The sequence below is a fragment of the Suillus subalutaceus genome (genome assembly GCF_016647625.1).
Source record: "Suillus subalutaceus strain FC151 chromosome Unknown DFJ58scaffold_164, whole genome shotgun sequence".
Taxonomy (NCBI): domain Eukaryota; kingdom Fungi; phylum Basidiomycota; class Agaricomycetes; order Boletales; family Suillaceae; genus Suillus; species Suillus subalutaceus.
Window position 1 is genome coordinate 75,193 of NW_024540413.1, and position 17,577 is coordinate 92,769.

Below are 17,577 nucleotides of genomic sequence, written 5' to 3' on the forward strand. Positions count from 1 at the left end.
GGAGCAAAAAAAATTCAACTTTAATCTGTCTACGGTACATGTATTATTTTTTTTTCGTTGCGTGTACTTACTAATTTTTGGACTTAGGTCCGTGTTCGTATCGAGCATGCCTTTGCGGCGCTCAAAGGCCGTTTTCAGTCCCTCCGTGAGCTTCGGACATCCAATACAGGACCGAGAAGCACCTCGAGTACACTTCACACTGGATCATTGTGCTGCTTGATCCTCCATAATATGGTCATCCGGTTCGAGGAACGGCGTTGCATTGACACTACAGATTGGGCCAGGAGGCAGGATGGGTCTGTAGAGGAGCAGGAGGAGGAGGATGTTGGCGAGGACGGAGCCGGCGATACGACATACGCAGGAACTCCTGGACAGGTGTCTCGCAGTCGGTTGATGGACCACTTGCTTGTCACACTTGAGAGGCGGAGGCAGGCAGAGCAGGAGCAGACAAGGCGCAACAGGTAACAGTAGGGACATATACAACATGTAAAGCATGGACATACAACAATGAGATTAGGAATGCGCATATCAACGTGACGCGAATGAAAGACAAATGTATTATGAATTAAGTGGATGAGGAACCCCCCTTTGACAAAGACGCTTCTTTCAGGTTGATCAACTCGATTTCAAGGTGAAGGGCAGCCGCCTTCTCAGACTGAACTTTGGCCTGTGCTTCGAGAAGACAAAGCTCGAGTGCCTTTGCCTCCTGTGACCGTGCGTGCACTGAAGCAGCTTCATCACGCTCTATTGCACCCTGGTCTCGTTGGAATTGGAGCTCGCGCTCTTGGCGGAGAGCATTGACTTTGGCAATTTTATACTCAGAGGAAGCTGCCTTTGCAGAGTAGATGTAACTCATATCGTCAGTGAGAGACCCCACCTGGTCAAGCACATCTGACGTTCCCGATTGAACGCGCCCTGAAAGGTTGCGCTTGTGCTGAGTTTGTCGGCGTGAGGGCTGTGAGTCTACACGGGACAATGAAGAGAACGTCCGTGCAGATGAGCTGGGGGTATTGGATGATGAGGATGCCATAGATGCTGGCTTTTTTGCACGAGGGGGGCCACGATTCATGGCACGACTGACATGAGACTTGCCAGTGAAAGCCGCTTCACGGCGATCATACTCAGAGGCATGATTTAATGGCTTGAAGGTAGGGGGGGTGAGGGGGACGTTTGGTATGGGCGTTTGCTGCTTAGACGCCGCCGAGTATCGCTCTGATCCCCATAGTTATCTTCCTCCATCTCCAAGTCCTCAGCGCCACCATCCCAATTTCCCTCACCCATTGTGTAGTCCAACTCTTCAGGCACAGGGTCGTAGTCGTTATATGTAGGGTCATAGGCCTCAGTAAAGGTGGCAGGTGGGGCGCTGTCAGCAGGAGGGTTGCGTATGTTAGAGGTGGTAGCACGAGGAGCGTCATCATCCACGATGTCATCAGGATCAAAATCTAAAGCCCTCTCTTTCCCCTTTGGTTGTGAGCGTACCACAGAGCTAGAGGCAATCAGTTTGGTTTTAGGTTGGGTGAGCGTGTGGAGGCCACCAGCACAATCTTTGCCAGGAACAGAGGAGAAGGTCTTTGGAGAAAAGGCAGGGTTGTCCTTCCACAATGCATCAAGGTCTTTGAACCACGGAAATTCAGATGCTACTTGCACTGTGATTTTTCTAGTTTGATAAGATAATTTAAATAATTTAAAACAAAACTTACCTCGGAGATTTACTTTAGCCTGAGGGTCAAGAGGGTTGACGCCAGCACCAGTCATCCCAAACCGAGCAATTGCAGCCTTATACTTCCCCCTGAGACTGAGATTTTGTCATTAGTATGTACAGACGAGATGGGAACAAAGTACATACTATGCGAGGCGATTGGCAACAGCTTGTCCAAACTTTGGCCTATTCTCTTCTACAGCATACTGGGTCATTGGCGAAGATATGTTTGGCGATTACAAGGTGGATTTCGGCTTTACTCCTGCCAGAAGGACGATCAGTGCTGATCGTCATGTCGCGTTGCTTTTTGTTGTTGGAGAAGAGTATGTGACAGTCGGGTGAATGTACAGCAAGCCAGGATACAAGAGGGGTAGTGCGATCATGGTTGACAGTTTCCCATCTGATCTTGGAAGGGGCAAAGTTGGTATCATCCCCAGGAGTCGGAGTGGCATCTCCATCATTCAGATCTGCTGCATGTTGATATTGGGGGGGGGTCTGGATGGTCGGTACCTCCTCCTCCTCCTCCTCCTCCTCCTCCTCCTCCCCTCCCACGAGTCACAATAGTGGTACCCCTCGCCCTCGCCCTAGCCCTAGCCCTCCCCCTGCCACACGAAGGTTGCGGTGGTTGCAGTGGTTGTGGTGGTTGCAGTGGTGGTTGGAACTGGCTCATATTCAGACCAGCAGATATTTGAGAAAGCTGTTGGAGGCGTGCTGAACGTCTTACAGCGGATGGGCATATTGGGGGCATCGTTCATGTGTAGCATGAAGTTTTGATTTCAGACTCCGATGCCTGCCGCCGGGGTTCCGAAAAGTTTGCATGTTTGTTAACGCTTTCAGGGAAGTTTCAAGACCAGCTTTGAATCCCACTATTGTGTTACAAGAAGACACATCGTTCAACGTCAATGGAGGTTGAGTCTGATATTCAGGCTGTCAATTCTGGCAAAAGCCGGCGGAGTTGGGAACTGGCGCTACGATACTATGGAGCTCATCTTGTTTGCCTCAGCGTTGTTCTACTGAATCGGTGAGGTATGTTAGCATAGAACTAGCTACTCACACTGACTCATACCTGGTTCTATTCTAGAACTTGCACACAATGTTCACATTAAAAAGTTCTGCAGAGCTGCAGCCAGAGCGTTGGCTATCATTGTATCAAAAACAAATGAGCCGGCCGGATAAAGCCAGAACAAAGGTGCTAACATGGGACCAGGTGGGAAAAAAAACCAAGCACCTGATCTATGAGCTTTACGGCATTATTTATTTATTTATGTATTAAGTCTCTATTCAAGCTCGTATCCGCCTGGTTGTCATGTATTACAAATGGTTTTCGCACTATCTCTCTACGGCCCAGAGTGACAGTTGGTGGGGTTGGACGTGAGTGCTTGATCTACAGAACAATGAGATATGAAGCGAACACAAGGATGACACATAGGGCGAACCTTAAAAGACAGCTTGAACGAATGAGTATCCAGTTTCTTCAACTCCCAACCAGACATCCTCCGAGTCTGATCGCTGGTGATTTAGCGTTCGTCTAAGCGGTGTTGCTCGTAAGTGATATTCTAGGCTTTTCTGCACGATACAATTGACGAAATGCTTACCAGCAACTTTGGATACCCACAAAGATCTCTTGCACATTCTAACTTCTCAAATAACGTCCTCCATAGACAGTCCCAAAGTTAGCTTCTGGGTAAGGGTTGGATCCTGTAAGGCTGTCTTGTTAGCAATGGCTTGTGTACTCTGACAAGAAATAAGGTGAAAAAGACAGGTTCCTGGACTGACCAGCAATTATTGCTGTTGCCGGATCCCGTCTCTCTTGCATACATAGTCCCCAATCTGCCGCAGTTGAAGCTCCAAGCGCAGGACACGTCTTCCTCCACCAGTAGGATGTCATTGATAATGCCACTTCAGACATTGCGAGGCCATACTGACTGGGTAAACGGTGTCATGCACTTGCCTGACGGACGACATATCCTCACATGTTCGGTGGACCGCTCACTCCGATTATGGGACCTAGAGAGCAGCGCACAAGTAGGAGAGGACTGGCGACATGAGAAGGATGAGACAGGAGTGTGGTCCATGGCATTATCTCCAGATGGCCAGACAGTTGCAAGTGGGTACGGCGACGAGAAAGTGAAGTCATGGGACATCGAGACGAGGAAGGTTATTGCCAGATGGGCAGGACACATTAATATTGTGGGTGCATTGTGCTGGAATGCAGATGGTAGTCGAGTAGCGAGCGGATCCTGGGATGGCACAACAAGAGTCTGGGATGTCAAGAGCGGCGAAACTGTCCTGACAATCGAAACGGGGCACAAAGTGGTGCATGTCGTGATATACTCGCCCAATGCAACAAAAATCGCAACCGGCGGGCGCGACAAAAGTGCAGTTAAAATCTGGGATGCGAAGACAGGCAAACTGCTCAAGACAATCAAACACGATTGGACAGTTCGGAGCTTGGCCTGGACGTCGGACGGAAAGAAACTTATCTCGAGTTCATATGGCCCAATTAGGATATTCGACACAGCCACTTGGCAGCAGATCGCCATTCTGGAGGGTCACAAATACTGGGTCCATGCTATATCCTTGTCTCGGAATGAACGTCTCCTTGCAAGTGCATCGCATGATACGACAGCGCATCTATGGAATCTTGATACCAACCTCCCAATTGGACCACCCCTCCAGCACAAAGATGATTTGTACTCCGCAGCTCTTTCCCCTGATGGAAAAGTGCTAGTCACTGGTTGCGCAAACAGCAACGTGTACAAATGGGACATTCACGCGATTTTCAAAGAAACTGGCCTTGAAGACCAAATGCCCATTGGTTCTAATATTGTGAGTATCAACACATCACCCACTCTCTCTCACTGACATTGTCTACTCGAACAGGAAGCATCTCAAGGTGATTCAGGAATAGAGCGCACCTCCTGTTCTTCGCTCAGTGACAAGTCGTTTTTGGAAGTGCGTGAAGTATTTCTGATCCTGCTCAGTTATTATAACATCAATATTCCAGGCTGATGCTACGCGATGTCGCGACGAGTTCGGTGGTGTCAATGAACTATCACCAAGGTTCTTTGACGGCATGGAAGCCGATGATGTGTGTAATCATCTATTGAATAGTTCCTGTCCTAATCTGCTTCCAGTCCTCGACAATGGGTGGTGCTCACTCACATTCCTCTGCAAGTACACTCTTCGCTCGCCTGTCCTTACTCCTCCACCGCTTTCGACCCAACAATGCTGAAGCGACAGAACTTCCGCAACCCTCAACGCCTTCGGGGTTACATTCCCATGTGATTTTCGCTCGCTTGTCCTCACTCATTCACCGCTCTCCACCTGAAAATAACGCATCAAACGAACTTCAGCAACCCTCTACGCCTTCACGGTTAGGTTTACATGCGCTTCTCGCTAGCTTGTCCTCACTTTGGCCACACTCTCCACTCAACACCGATGGAGAAATCGAACCTCACCCCACAACGTCTTCGGGTTCACGTCCGGATGCGCTCATCGATCTCCTGTCCTCGCTCATCCGCTCTCGACCTCACACCAATGAAGATATCGAACTCTCGCAATGTCCAAGGCGTCCTCGTGTTGTCGAAGTAGCTGCCATGCGGGACAGGCAGGTATGGACTTCTCCAGTGTGTCCATTTCTAGCGCCTAATGATCACCATGTAGGCATTGTATGTTGCTCCGCGGCCACGACCTCATCCACGCACTCAGCCTAATAGCACTGCAACACCTGCACAGTCACGACCTATCCCATGGTGGGCTCATGTCGTGCTTTTTTTTTGCTGTGCATCTCCTCAGCACACCGATGGGAATACCAAACCAACACAGCAACAGCAACAGAAATGCCAACCACAAGGCCCAGCCCAGCCCCAGGTGTCACCATCGCAGACTCAGTCTGCTGCCGCCTCGATGTCCACGACACCTCCTGGTCCTGCGATTAGCCCCACCCCACCAAATGCTCCAAAAATGCAGTCACGACCCCTTCCATTGCGGATTCGCTTCGTACTTTTTCTTTGTTGTGCATCTCCCCCACATGGCGATGGTCGTTAACGCAGCATGTGTATAACTATCTTATAAATGTATCTACCTCTTTTGTACATTGCTTTCTCTTTGCCGAGGTCATTTGCTAATTCGTTAACGCTATCCAGTTATAGATATTCACTTTTTACGACCTCATCAATCTCGATTGTCCTTCTGGCAAGCGGTTGCTAGAAATGTGTCATGGCTGCAAATACTGGTGCTGCACGAGGGACGTCTTGTCTACCAGTCGCCCCATCAGCATCTATTCCTTGGGTACCCCTGGTAGCAAGTTTGTGCACCTTGGCTTGGACCTGATCGTTCCTTGCGCCTAACTGTACGTGTACACCCCCTCCCAACCACAACTGCATTCCTTGCATGCTGCCCCCGGCCGGTGGGACTGCAATGACATGCTCGATGGTCCGTTCTGATTTTCCCGCCGCCGTCTACCTGGAATGCACAGGGGGCATGACGTGTGCCATAGTGATGCCATGCGAGTTTTGTGCAGTGCATTGATCTGCTATCTGTGCTGCGACCGGCCATTTTACTTCTCTATGCAAACTTTACTGAAGATTTGTGGATTGTGGACCACGCAGTACTGGAGGGAATGTCTGTTGAACTCTGAATCTTTGCGACATGCTTTTGCTGTCGCCTCTGCCCAGTTCTTCGTGCTTGAGGGCCTTCACATTTTCTATATTCGTTGCGACAATGCGTGTCCTGTTAGACGATGGGGTCTTGGAACTCGAACTGGATCACCATAAAATTTCATTGTTTTATTATGCGGACAGTACATTATCGTAGCGGAAGTCTATCTGCTTTGCGCGTCTCTGAAATATAAAGGGCCAGTATGTACAACAGGGAATCGTGTGATTTCATCGTAAACACGAGTCTCCTTCGTGAACGAAGGAAGGCAATCATGATACAGGCTAATATAAGACAGTCAGACCACAGGTAGCAATGATGTCCAGAATTCAAGCCTTCGACTTTGTCTCAAGCTTTACTCTTTCTCTTGAGTGCCTTGGTTGCGATTCAGCATACCGTACCCTCCCTTGGACGTCTTGGTGGGTGCAGGAGTTTCACGCGCCGCTAATGTGGCTCATACTGCGAGTTAAGGGGGGAGCCACTGTGATTGACAATCAATCATTGCATAGATACGAAATAACGACACATACATAGTGGACATGCAATCGTAAAGTAGTACCTGACCGATAAGGACAAGCATTGGTGGGGCACTGTGCCACTGTCGCACAAGTGATGAACTTATAGATGGAAGTAGACGCGTAGTAAAAGCCAAATGGAAGAGTAGAAGAGAGAGATCACCACTCTGCTCTGATCGTCCTACTGGGATCATAGCGCAACAAAAGCACGCATCGTGTCGCCACACGATTCTTCACCTACTTGGAAAAGTATTATCAGGAGAACATCTGAGTCTCTGCACTGTAACCACGAACCAGGAACAATCGTCAAATTCAACTGTTATTGGTACGCAATTACAGTGCGAGTTCTCCTCGTATAAATGATACACAGCATGCCAATGAATTTAAGACCCACAGGATGGCCATTGACGCCTCGAGCGCTCCCGAATATGAACATAGATGAAATAGCATTGCGTCACTGATCTTTTCCATCTGGAGTGTTCTATGAGAACAGGATCTCGTAGGAAAGTATGGGGTGCATCATGAGTTGGAACCGCACGGTCCGGACAACGCGGGAGAGAATTGTATATTGCATTGACACTCGTAAGTCGCGATATCGGGGCCATGTGTCATGTAGGCTGTGGAACAAAAGAGTGGGACGCTCTGACATGAACGGATGAGGGAGCATAGCGAGGAAATCACCAATGCCAATAGCGTGTGCTCGGTCCTGCTTTTGAAGTCATGACAAATTGATAAGGGCTTGAACACGTGTTGGGCGAATCTGGCAGCTGACCAGTCAGCCGGTTGCTTACCCGTACATATTGATTGGAAGGATAGTTGAATTCATTGTGGCGAACAGAGATTTAACTATATTTTTCTACCATCCTAGACCATTTTGAACTTCGATTGTGCAGCGTGCCCCAGAAGGCCCTCTGACCTGATATCGGATGTCGATAGGCACCCATCAAGCGCAGAAATTGAGCATCTATGGATATAGATAAGGCATTCGGGGACCACTCTTAATCAAGCTCGCGCACCTCCATCAACCCTCCATTTCACATCAGATCTCACTAATGTGTACTATTGGCGTGATCACTCATCTGTCAGCTGGTCATATCCTCTCGTACCCAGTCAAAGAATCTTGCTGCTTTGGTACTGGTAGAATGTTGTCGCTGAGATCCGAACGTCCGGCACATGCTACTGAATGTGATTGTGAGCGCACTGCCACACGAGATAGGTACGCAATCCATGTTTTCTAATGAAGTTGGTTCGGCAGCCATCGTGATCGGCAGCCAGGTGCAAGTAGAAGGAGTCCGCATCTAGATTAATGATGCTTAGACCCAAGATGACCCACTTCCGACGGCCGACTTTCATTCGACTGCTGTATGTCACTGTAGCAACGTCATGGTCAAGTTCTTCTATGTATAACCAGGAGACAATGGACATACCACAAACGAAATCAAGGCATCTCGTAGACTTTATTGATTCATTCCAGATGTCAGCGTCATACTGAAGTCATAACAAGGTCTATATGCAATCACAGCTGAATTAACGCAACGATAGGATATCCTTTTGAATAGAGCGATAGTCAAAATTTACAGACTAGGAGGTGAAAATGAAGCAGCTGTAATACAACAAGTTGTCGACTTTCGCAATGAAGCGAAGTGACTTCATTCTGAGGTGGTATTTGCGAGGTAGTGACATTCACCATGAAGTACCTCCCTGGTAAACAACAACTCCGTCCTAGGGGCAAGACCATTGGTGTGCTGTACTGCATGCATATATCCTGAATTGTTGACGGCATCGAGTTCAGACATAGGACGAAAGAAATGTGCAGAGTGGAGAGAGAGTGCAGCACCATCAACCTGAACGTAGTCCTTACGTATAGGAAAATGCACATAGCCCAGTTGCAGATGCCGAGCGCTTGATCTACACAGCAATAAGCTGTGAAGCGATCACGAGGATGACGCATATGACGAACCTTAAAAGACAGCCTGAATGAACGTGTGCCCAGCTTCCTCAATTCCCAACCAGACGCCCTCTGATCGCTCGCGATTGAGCACTGAGTTCATCTAGACGGAGCTTCTTGTGAGTGATACTATAGGCTCTTCTGTTGGTTAAAGCTGACCACTCGCTTGCCAGTGACCCGCAAGAATCTCTCATACATTCTGGAACAACAACGTAGCAACTGCTGCATATACCGTCCCAAAGTTGTCTTCTAGGTGAGGACTGGATTCCTAAGTGAACCGTCTCACGAGCAATGGTTAGCGTGCTTCTAACAAGCAATAAAGAGACAGAAGATAGACCTCTGTACTCACTAATAATTTTTACCATTGCCAGATAACACGGTCTGACTCCAAGATCCCAGCAGACTTCTCTCCCAAACATGATTCTCGTTCTGCCGTGGTGAAGATTCCGAGGGCTGATCATGTCTTCCTCTACCAGTACAACACCAGCGGTAATGCCACGCCGGACCATGCAAGGTCATACCGACTGGGTAAATGATGTTGCGCATCTGCATGGCGGACGACACATCATCACATGTTCGACGGACGGCTCACTCCGACTATGGGACATAGAGAGCGGCAAACAGATAGGTGGGAACTGGCGAGATGAGGAGGATGAGGGAGTGTGGTCTATGGCATTATCTCCGAATGGCAAGACAGTTGGAAGTGGACACAATGACAGCAAAGTGAGGTTATGGAATGTCAAGACGAGGAAGGTCATTGCCGAATGGACAGGACACACCAGAGTTGTGAATGCATTGTGCTGGAGCCCAGATGGTAATCAAGTGCTGAGCGGATCCTCGGATGGAACAGTAAGAGTCTGGGATGTCAAGAGCGGCGGAACTATCCTGACAATCGAAACCGGGGACTGGTCGGTTCAGGCGGTGACATACTCGTCCAATGCAACAAAAATTGCAACTGGTGGCTGGGGCAAATTAGATGCCCCAGTCAAAATCTGGGATGCCAAGACGGGAAAACTGTTCAAAACACTCGAATGTGATGATGATGGCGAAATTTACAGCTTGGCATCAACGTCGGACGGAAAGAAACTTATCTGCGGTTCATATGGCCCGATTAGGATATTCAACACAACCGCTTGGGAGGAGATCGGCGTCCTTGAGGATCGATGTGTCACCACCATCTCCTTATCTCGGAATGAACGCCTACTTGCAAGTGGATCGCTCGATGACACAGCGCGTCTATGGAATCTCGACACCAACCTCCCAATTGGACCACCCCTCTATCATGAAGATGGTGTGTGCTGTGTAGCCCTTTCCGCTGATGGAAAGCTGCTAGTCACTGGTTGTCGAAACGGCAACTCATACACATGGGACATTCACGCCATCCTCAAAGAAGCAGGCCTTGAAGATCTCCTCCAACCTTTATCTAATGTAAATTACATGGTTCTTCGGTAAAAACCACGCTAATCTCCCACTTGCAGGTTTCAGCGCAGAAGTTGTTGATGAAAGTACGTGATGTATTCTTTCATCTTTTCAACCTTTGAGACCATCACTCTAGAGCAATGCTGCACGACGTCCACCCATTCAGGCCCGTCGAATATAGCCAGCCTTTTTCGATGGCGTACAAAGTGGCGCCCAGGTCAGCCGTCTGCTTTTTTTGGTCAGTTCTTGTTCTGACCTATGTACTCAGTCATCCACAGCACGCGGTACTCATCGTTCTCTCGCAAACAACCCTCGCACATCCCTTCTCGAACGATTTTCGTCCCTCTTCCAACACTCTCACCGCAACACCGATGATCCAACTGAACTCCAGCAACGTCCAAGGCGATACATCTTCTTTCGTGATCCTCCTATTGTCGAAGTTCCTCTAGTAAAGGACAGAGAGGTATACATTTCTTCGTATGCATTTCACATTGCTTTGTTTTAATGATTTCTGTCCAGGTCATATTTACTGCTCCGCCGCCGCCACAAAAAACACAGCAGCAAACCCAGTCACACGCCCAAGGTTCGTCCATGGCACTGCCTGCTCCAGGTACTAATCCTACCACACCACCTGCAAAACACGCGCATTCACTGCCCGTCCGTTTGTTGGCTCATCTCGTGCTTCTTCTCTGCTGCGCATCTCCTCAACATGCCGATGCCAATGCACAATCAACACAGCAGCAAGGCCAATCACAATGTCAAGCCCAGGTCGAGGCATCATCGTAGACTCCACTTGCCGCCACTTCGACATCCACGACACTTCCTGCTCCTGTTCCTGGTACTGCCGCATCAGGTGCAGCGACCCTGCATTCATGATCTCTTCCACTGCCAGCTCACTTCGTGCTGTTGTTGTTGTTGTTGTTGTGCATATCCCCCATACGCCGATGGTCATTAATATAGGTACACGATTATTTCACCTTTGCTTCTAGTTCTTCTGTACTCTTATCTCTTTCTTCACATCACGGGGATGATGGATTGTTTTCCTACATGACCTATGCTCCGACCAGATCTTCATTCCATAACTCAATCTCGTCACCTCCTAGGAGAATAATCAATGCAATGGAGATCTGCTAAGATAATCCCATCAGATACAGCATGCTATCACCTGTACTATTTTGATCTACTGAGAGAGTCGGACAGAGAGCCTGAGAAGCAAGCGATAGCGTCGATACAAAGTTATGCGTGCTCAGGGCGCTCAACACTGACTCAATGAACCTCCCTAATATCTAGAAAAAATTTATGATTTCAGTACTGGGGAATGAGCGGTTGAGCGTGTGTGGACTGCTTGCTGAATAATATGATTGAGTCCAGAACTTGGTGAGGATCAATCTCTTGGTGGCAGGAGCCCGTCATTGTAGTGGTCCTTAAACTTCGCAAGACAGGGGAAGCACGTAGATGGCCACGGTCGAGGTGGTCATCCGGTGATGTGACAAATTTTTACCTGAAGTTCGGCAGAGAAGGTAAAAATGTTCTTCAACCTGCACTCGGTGAAATATATGGGCGGCAGTCGTGCGAGACGCCTGAAACAGTCAAAGATCATTTCGGGAGGAATAGATATGCATTGTTCACCCAGAGTTAGAAAGAAGGAACTACTGTCTTCATGTTTTCAATGCTTACCTACTAGAGACTACCCTCCTGCATGAGTGCGTCTAGTCACGAGCTGGCATTGCAATCTAACTTGTAACATCGTAAAAATGAGCGAGTTTCAATGTTTCTAATGATAATATCGCAACGGACCTTGAAAGCTGCAAAGACAGACACTGTCAATGTCAAAGGAAAAAAAACAATATCAGTGAATGGGTTCGTTACTTCCCATATGATCCCAGAGAATAGTAACCTTGTTCGGATTCATGACTAGTCCTTGACCGTTTCACTGGAGAGGTAGAAGCGAATCATGACCCATCACAAAGCCACATAATCGTGACTCTTGTCTGACTGTCCTACCGAGATCACAGTGCGACGAAAGCATACATCGTAGATTCTTCACCTGCTGGGAAAGGTATCATCAGAATTTCATCAGTGTCTCTGCACTGTATCAGCGAACCAGTAACAATGGTTGAATACCAGTGTTACTGGTTTGCAATTACAGTGCAAGTTCTCCTCGCATATACATTAGATACAGCGCGCCAATTTGGCAGCCACAGGATGACCATGGACATCTCGAGCGTTCCTGAAGATGGTGAAAAGTAGGAGAAAGAGCATTGCATCACTGATATTTTCTATCTGGAGTGTTCTGCGAGAACAGGATCTTGTGGAAAGGCATGGGATCCATTATGAGTTAGAACTGCGCAATCCGAAGAGCGATTATTCCACTGACCAAAATGTGATACGAGCATCTTGGGTTCGATGGCTATAACTGAGTGAACGAAGAATCATCCTCTGAAACAACGCGGGAGATCATTGTAAAAATCACGAGTCGCATTATCGGGGTCATGTGTATGTAGGCTGTGGAATAGGTCGATGGGATGCTCTGAGATGAACGGGCGAAGGAGCATGGCGAGGAAATCACTGATGTCAATGGGGTGTCCTGGTCCTGCTTTTAAGGTCATGACAAATTGATAAGGGCTTGAACACGTGTTTGGGAAAATCTGGCAGCTGACCGGTCGACCGGTTGCTCACCCGTACATGCTGATTGAAAAGACAGTTGAATTCATTCTGGCGAACAAAGATTGAACTATATGTTGCTACCATCCCGGACCATTTTGAACTTCGATTGTGCAGCGTGCCCCAGAAAAGGCCCCCGGATTCGATAGCGGATGTCCATAAGCACCTATCCAGGGTAGAGAGTTGGCATCTATGGATACAGATAGTAAGGCGTTCGGGGGACCACCCTTGATCAAGCTCGCACATCTCCATCGACCCTCCATCTCGCATCAGATCTCACTAATGTGTATTTTTGGCGAGATCGCTCATCTATCAGTGTACCCGGTCAAAAGGGATCCTGCGGACTAGGTACTGGTAGAATGTCATTATTGAGATCCGAACATCCGGCACTACTAGATAGTGATTGTGAGCGCACTGCACACGAGGCACAGGTACGCATTCCATGTTCATTCATGAGGCTGATTCAGCAACCATCGTGATCGCCAGCCGGGTGCAAGTCGAGGGAGTCCGCCGCTGGAATGATGCTTGAACTTAAGATGGCCCACTTCCGACGATTGACTTTCGTTCAACTGACGTCCATCACTGTAGCAATGTCATTATTAAGCTCTTCTACGTGTAACCAAGAGACAATGGACATACCACACACCGATTCATTCCAGATGTCAGTGTCATACTGAAGTCGCAACGGGTCTATATGCATTCGCAGCTGAATTAACGTATCGAGAAGATGTCTTTCGGGATAGAACGGAGCGTCAGAATTTACTGACCGGGAGGTGAAGATGAAGCAGCTGTAATACAACAAGCTGTCGACTTTCGCAATGGAGCGAAGTGACTTCGTTCTGAGGTGGTATTTGCGAAGTAGTGACACTCACCATGAAGTACTTTCTTGGTAAACAACAACTCCGTCCTAGGGTCAAGACCATTGGTGTGCTGCACTGCCTGCATATATCTTGAAATATTGACGGCATCGAGTTCAAACATAGGACAGAAGAATGCGGAGTGGAGAGGGAGTGCGGCACCATCAACCTGAATGTAGTCCTTACGTATAGGAAAATGCACATAGCCCGGTTGCAGATGCTGAGCGCTTGATCTACACAGCAATAAGCTGTGAAGCGATCACGAGGATGACGCATATGACGAACCTTAAAAGACAGCCTGAATGAACGTGTGGCCGGCTTCCTCAACTCCCAACCAGACGCCCTCTGATCGCTCGCGATTGAGCACTGAGTTCATCTAGACGGTGCTTCCCGTGAGTGATACTCTAGGCTTTTCTGTGGGTTAAAGCTGACCACCTGACCCGCAAGAATCTCTCGTACATTCTGGAACAACAACGGAGCGACTGCTGCATATACAGTCCCAAAGTTGTCTTGTAGGTGAGAACTGGATTCCTGCAAGTGAGCCGTCTCGTGAGCAATGGTTGGCATGCTTCTCACAAGCGATAAAGAGACAGAAGACAGGCCCCTGGACTCACCAGAAATTGTTACCATTGCCAGATAACACGGTCCGACTCCGAGATCCCGGCGGACTTCTCTCGCAAACATAGTCCCCGTTCTGTCGTGGTTGTGACTCCGAGGGCCGATCATGTCTTCCTCCACCAGTAGGACGCCAGCGGTAATGCCACGCCAGACCATGCAAGGTCATACCGGCTGGGTAAATGATGTTGTGCATCTGCATGACGGACGACACATCATCACATGTTCGATGGACTGTTCACTCCGACTATGGGACCTAGAGAGCGGCAAACAAACGGGAGAGGACTGGAAATATGAGGAGGACAAGGCAGGAGTGCGGTCTATGGCATTATCTCCGAATGGCAAGACAGTTGCAAGTGGACACAATAACAGCAAAGTGAGGTTATGGAATGTCAAGACGAGGAAGGTCATTGCCGAATGGACAGGACACACCAGAGTTGTGAATGCATTGTGCTGGAGCCCAGATGGTAATCAAGTGCTGAGCGGATCCTCGGATGGGACGGCAAGAGTTCAGGATGTCAAGAGCGGCAAAACTGTCTTGACAATCGAAACCGGGCACACTTGGGTGAAGGCGGTGATATACTCGCCCGATGCAACAAAAATTGCAACCGGCGGACTGGACGAGAATGCAGTCAAAATCTGGAATGCCAAGACAGGCAAACTGTTGAACACGCTCAAACATGATGATGAAGTTTGGGGCTTGGCATGGACGTCAGACGGAAAGAAACTTATCTCCGGTTCAGGCCCAAATAGGATATTCGACACAGGCACTTGGGAGGAGATCGCCGTTCTTCAGGATAACCTTGTCACCTCCATCTCCTTATCTCGGAATGAACGCCTGCTTGCAAGTGGATCGCTCGATAAAACAGCGCGTTTATGGAATCTCGACACCAACCTCCCAATTGGACCACCCCTCTATCATGAAGATGATGTAGAATGTGTAGCCCTTTCCGCTGATGGAAAGCTGCTAGTCACTGGTTGCCAAAAAGGCAATGCATACACATGGGACATTCACGCCATCCTCAAAGAAGCTGGCCTTGAAGACCTCCTCCAACCTTTATCTAATGTAAATTACATGATTCTTGGGTATAAACTACGCTAATCTCCCACTCGCAGGTCCCAGCGCAGAAATCGTTGATGAACGTATGTGACGTATTCCTTCATCTTTTCAACCATTTTGAGACCATCACTCTAGAGCAATGCTGCACGACGTCCACCCATTCAGGCCCGTCGAATACAGCCAGCCTTTTTTGATGGCGTGCAAAGTGGCGCCCAGGTCAGTCGTCTGCTTTTTTGACCAGTTCTTGTTCTGATTTATGTACTCTCAGTCCTCCACAGCACGCGGTACTCATCGTTCTCTCGCAAACAACCCTCGCACATCCCTTCTTGAACACTTTTCGTCCCTCTTCCACTACTCTCACCGCAACACCAATGATGCAACTGAACTCCGGCAACGTCCAAGGCGATCCATCTTCTTTCGTGGTCCTCCTATTGTCGAAGTTCCTCTAGTAAAGGACAGAGAGGTATACATTTCTTCGTATGCATTTCAAGTTACTTTGGTTTAATGATTTCTGTCCAGGTCATATTTACTGCTCCGCCGCCGCCACAAAAAGCACAGCAGCAAACCCAGTCACACGCCCAAGGTTCGTCCACGATACAGCCTGCTCCAGGTACCAGTCCTACTACACCACCTGCAAAACACACGCATTCACTACCCGTCCGTTTGTTGGCTCATCTTGTGCTTTTTCTCTGCTGCGCATCTCCTCAACACGCCAATGCCAATGCCCAATCAACACAGCAGCAAGGCCAATCACAATGTCAAGCCCAGGTCCATGCATCACCGCAGACTCAGCTTGCCGCCCCTTTGACACCCACAACACCTACTGCTCTCAAACGTACTCCATGACAAAGTATACACACGTCTCCATCTAGAAACACCAGTCTAAGCCAAGCAGGAACAGGTGCTACAAATCCTTAATAAATATATTGGTTGCGTCGATATTGTGAGACATACCTCTCAACCTCATCGATATCAATGATAAACTCCTTGAGCTAAATCCCCACGTAAGCTTTCCATAGGTGAATAGGAGGGGGTGCATATGGGTGGAAGTCGAGGACGTGTCCCCGAGACAGATCACGCGTCATCAACACATCAAAAATGTCTTTATATGTAAGATGAGCGTATGAATTACACAGACAGTGTGATACATACAGTCTTGTTGTCCACGCCGTTTGGGCTTGATCTTTTTCTTCCAAAAATGCTGAAGCGTCTCTACGAACTTGTTGTGTTTTGGGCTGTTCACGAGGTTGTTGAAATTCGCGTTGATTCCTGCATGGCATAAGCATCATCGTCTGATTTGAGTAAGGATCAGAGAATCGGTACGTACCTTCGCGAACGAAACACCTGAACTCGCGGCTCCTGTCCATAGGATACCATTTCCGTAAGACAAGTTCTAGTTGATATGATGGTAGATTCGATGGATCGCAGTTGCGTGCCTCAAAGACCGTGTCGATACTCAAGGTTGTGCGACACGAAGTCCGGGGATGTAGACATCTGATGTAGACGTGGATTTGAGAGGGGAGGATGGTGGTAACACCCATCATATGCATCCTGTCGGCTGTTTGATGTCAACGGGTACCTCCTGGAAAACAAAAGTCCATCCTAGAAATAGGCGCTGCTCTATAACCTGCGAACATGCTGGATGAGTTGATAACATCGAGTTCAAGGGTAGACTGAATGGAACGTGCAGAGTGGGTAGGGAGTGCAGCAACCCGTCAAATATTAGCCATAACCATCAACGTAGTCCTTACTTATAGGAAGATGGACATAGCACCGGATGCAGATGTGAGCGCTTGATCTACACAGCAATAAGCTGTGAAGCGAACACGAGGATGACGCATGTGACGCACCTTAAAAGACGCTTGAATGAACGGGTGCCCAACTTCCTCTACTCCCAACCACACACCTCTAAGCGATCGCTGGTGATTGAGGGTTCGTCTAACGGTATCACTCGTAAGTGATACTGGGCTTTTTTGCAGGTTACACCTGGCGACACACATACCAGCAACTTCGGATACCCACAAGAATCTCTTGATTTGTCAGATAACGGCGCAGCGCCTCCTCCATAGACAGTCCCGAAGTTGGCCTCTGGGTGAGGATTGGATCCTGTAAGGCCGTCTTGTCAGCAATGGCTTGTGTGT

The 17,577-nt window shown here is 48.5% G+C and overlaps 4 protein-coding genes across 4 annotated transcripts; 2 read left to right on the forward strand and 2 right to left on the reverse strand.

Moving 5' to 3' along the window:
• Positions 1 to 8,354: 8,354 nt before the first annotated feature.
• Positions 8,355 to 9,008, reverse strand: DFJ58DRAFT_134703 (uncharacterized protein). Its single transcript, XM_041378816.1, has 2 exons — positions 8,834 to 9,008; positions 8,355 to 8,781 (listed from the first exon to the last, which is right to left on the reverse strand). Exon 2 carries the CDS (start codon positions 8,750 to 8,752, stop codon positions 8,441 to 8,443), a length of 312 nt encoding a protein of 103 aa, XP_041237923.1. The 5' UTR covers positions 8,753 to 8,781; positions 8,834 to 9,008; the 3' UTR covers positions 8,355 to 8,440.
• A 979-nt stretch (positions 9,009 to 9,987) lies between these two features.
• Positions 9,988 to 11,165, forward strand: DFJ58DRAFT_814796 (uncharacterized protein). Its single transcript, XM_041391672.1, has 4 exons — positions 9,988 to 10,112; positions 10,422 to 10,457; positions 10,509 to 10,703; positions 10,760 to 11,165. Exons 1-4 carry the CDS (start codon positions 10,014 to 10,016, stop codon positions 11,024 to 11,026), a joined length of 597 nt encoding a protein of 198 aa, XP_041237924.1. The 5' UTR covers positions 9,988 to 10,013; the 3' UTR covers positions 11,027 to 11,165.
• A 4,007-nt stretch (positions 11,166 to 15,172) lies between these two features.
• DFJ58DRAFT_814803 (uncharacterized protein) lies at positions 15,173 to 16,265 on the forward strand (the record flags this gene model as incomplete). Its single annotated transcript, XM_041391673.1, has 5 exons — positions 15,173 to 15,442; positions 15,493 to 15,519; positions 15,572 to 15,652; positions 15,705 to 15,899; positions 15,956 to 16,265. Coding segments are annotated over exons 2-5 (546 nt in total), but the record flags the coding sequence as incomplete, so codon positions are not given.
• A 128-nt stretch (positions 16,266 to 16,393) lies between these two features.
• On the reverse strand, positions 16,394 to 17,313 carry DFJ58DRAFT_134782 (uncharacterized protein). The gene is made up of 4 exons (XM_041378817.1): positions 17,287 to 17,313; positions 16,764 to 17,234; positions 16,589 to 16,705; positions 16,394 to 16,538 (listed from the first exon to the last, which is right to left on the reverse strand). The coding sequence occupies exons 2-4, from the start codon at positions 16,984 to 16,986 to the stop codon at positions 16,429 to 16,431; spliced, it is 450 nt and encodes a 149-aa protein (XP_041237926.1). The 5' UTR covers positions 16,987 to 17,234; positions 17,287 to 17,313; the 3' UTR covers positions 16,394 to 16,428.
• Positions 17,314 to 17,577: the final 264 nt, after the last annotated feature.

Bases quoted from the DNA above. Each gene is read 5' to 3' on its own strand.
- DFJ58DRAFT_134703 (XM_041378816.1), bottom strand. From the start codon at position 8,752: ATGTGCATTTTCCTATACGTAAGGACTACGTTCAGGTTGATGGTGCTG.
- DFJ58DRAFT_814796 (XM_041391672.1), top strand. From the start codon at position 10,014: ATGAACGCCTACTTGCAAGTGGATCGCTCGATGACACAGCGCGTCTAT. The intron at 10,458-10,508 runs GTCAGCCGTCTG...CTATGTACTCAG, and splicing joins GCGTACAAAGTGGCGCCCAG to TCATCCACAGCACGCGGTAC. The intron at 10,704-10,759 runs GTATACATTTCT...ATTTCTGTCCAG, and splicing joins CTCTAGTAAAGGACAGAGAG to GTCATATTTACTGCTCCGCC.
- DFJ58DRAFT_134782 (XM_041378817.1), bottom strand. From the start codon at position 16,986: ATGCATATGATGGGTGTTACCACCATCCTCCCCTCTCAAATCCACGTC. The intron at 16,706-16,763 runs GTACGTACCGAT...TATGCCATGCAG, and splicing joins CAGGTGTTTCGTTCGCGAAG to GAATCAACGCGAATTTCAAC. The intron at 16,539-16,588 runs GTATGTATCACA...TTACATATAAAG, and splicing joins ACGGCGTGGACAACAAGACT to ACATTTTTGATGTGTTGATG.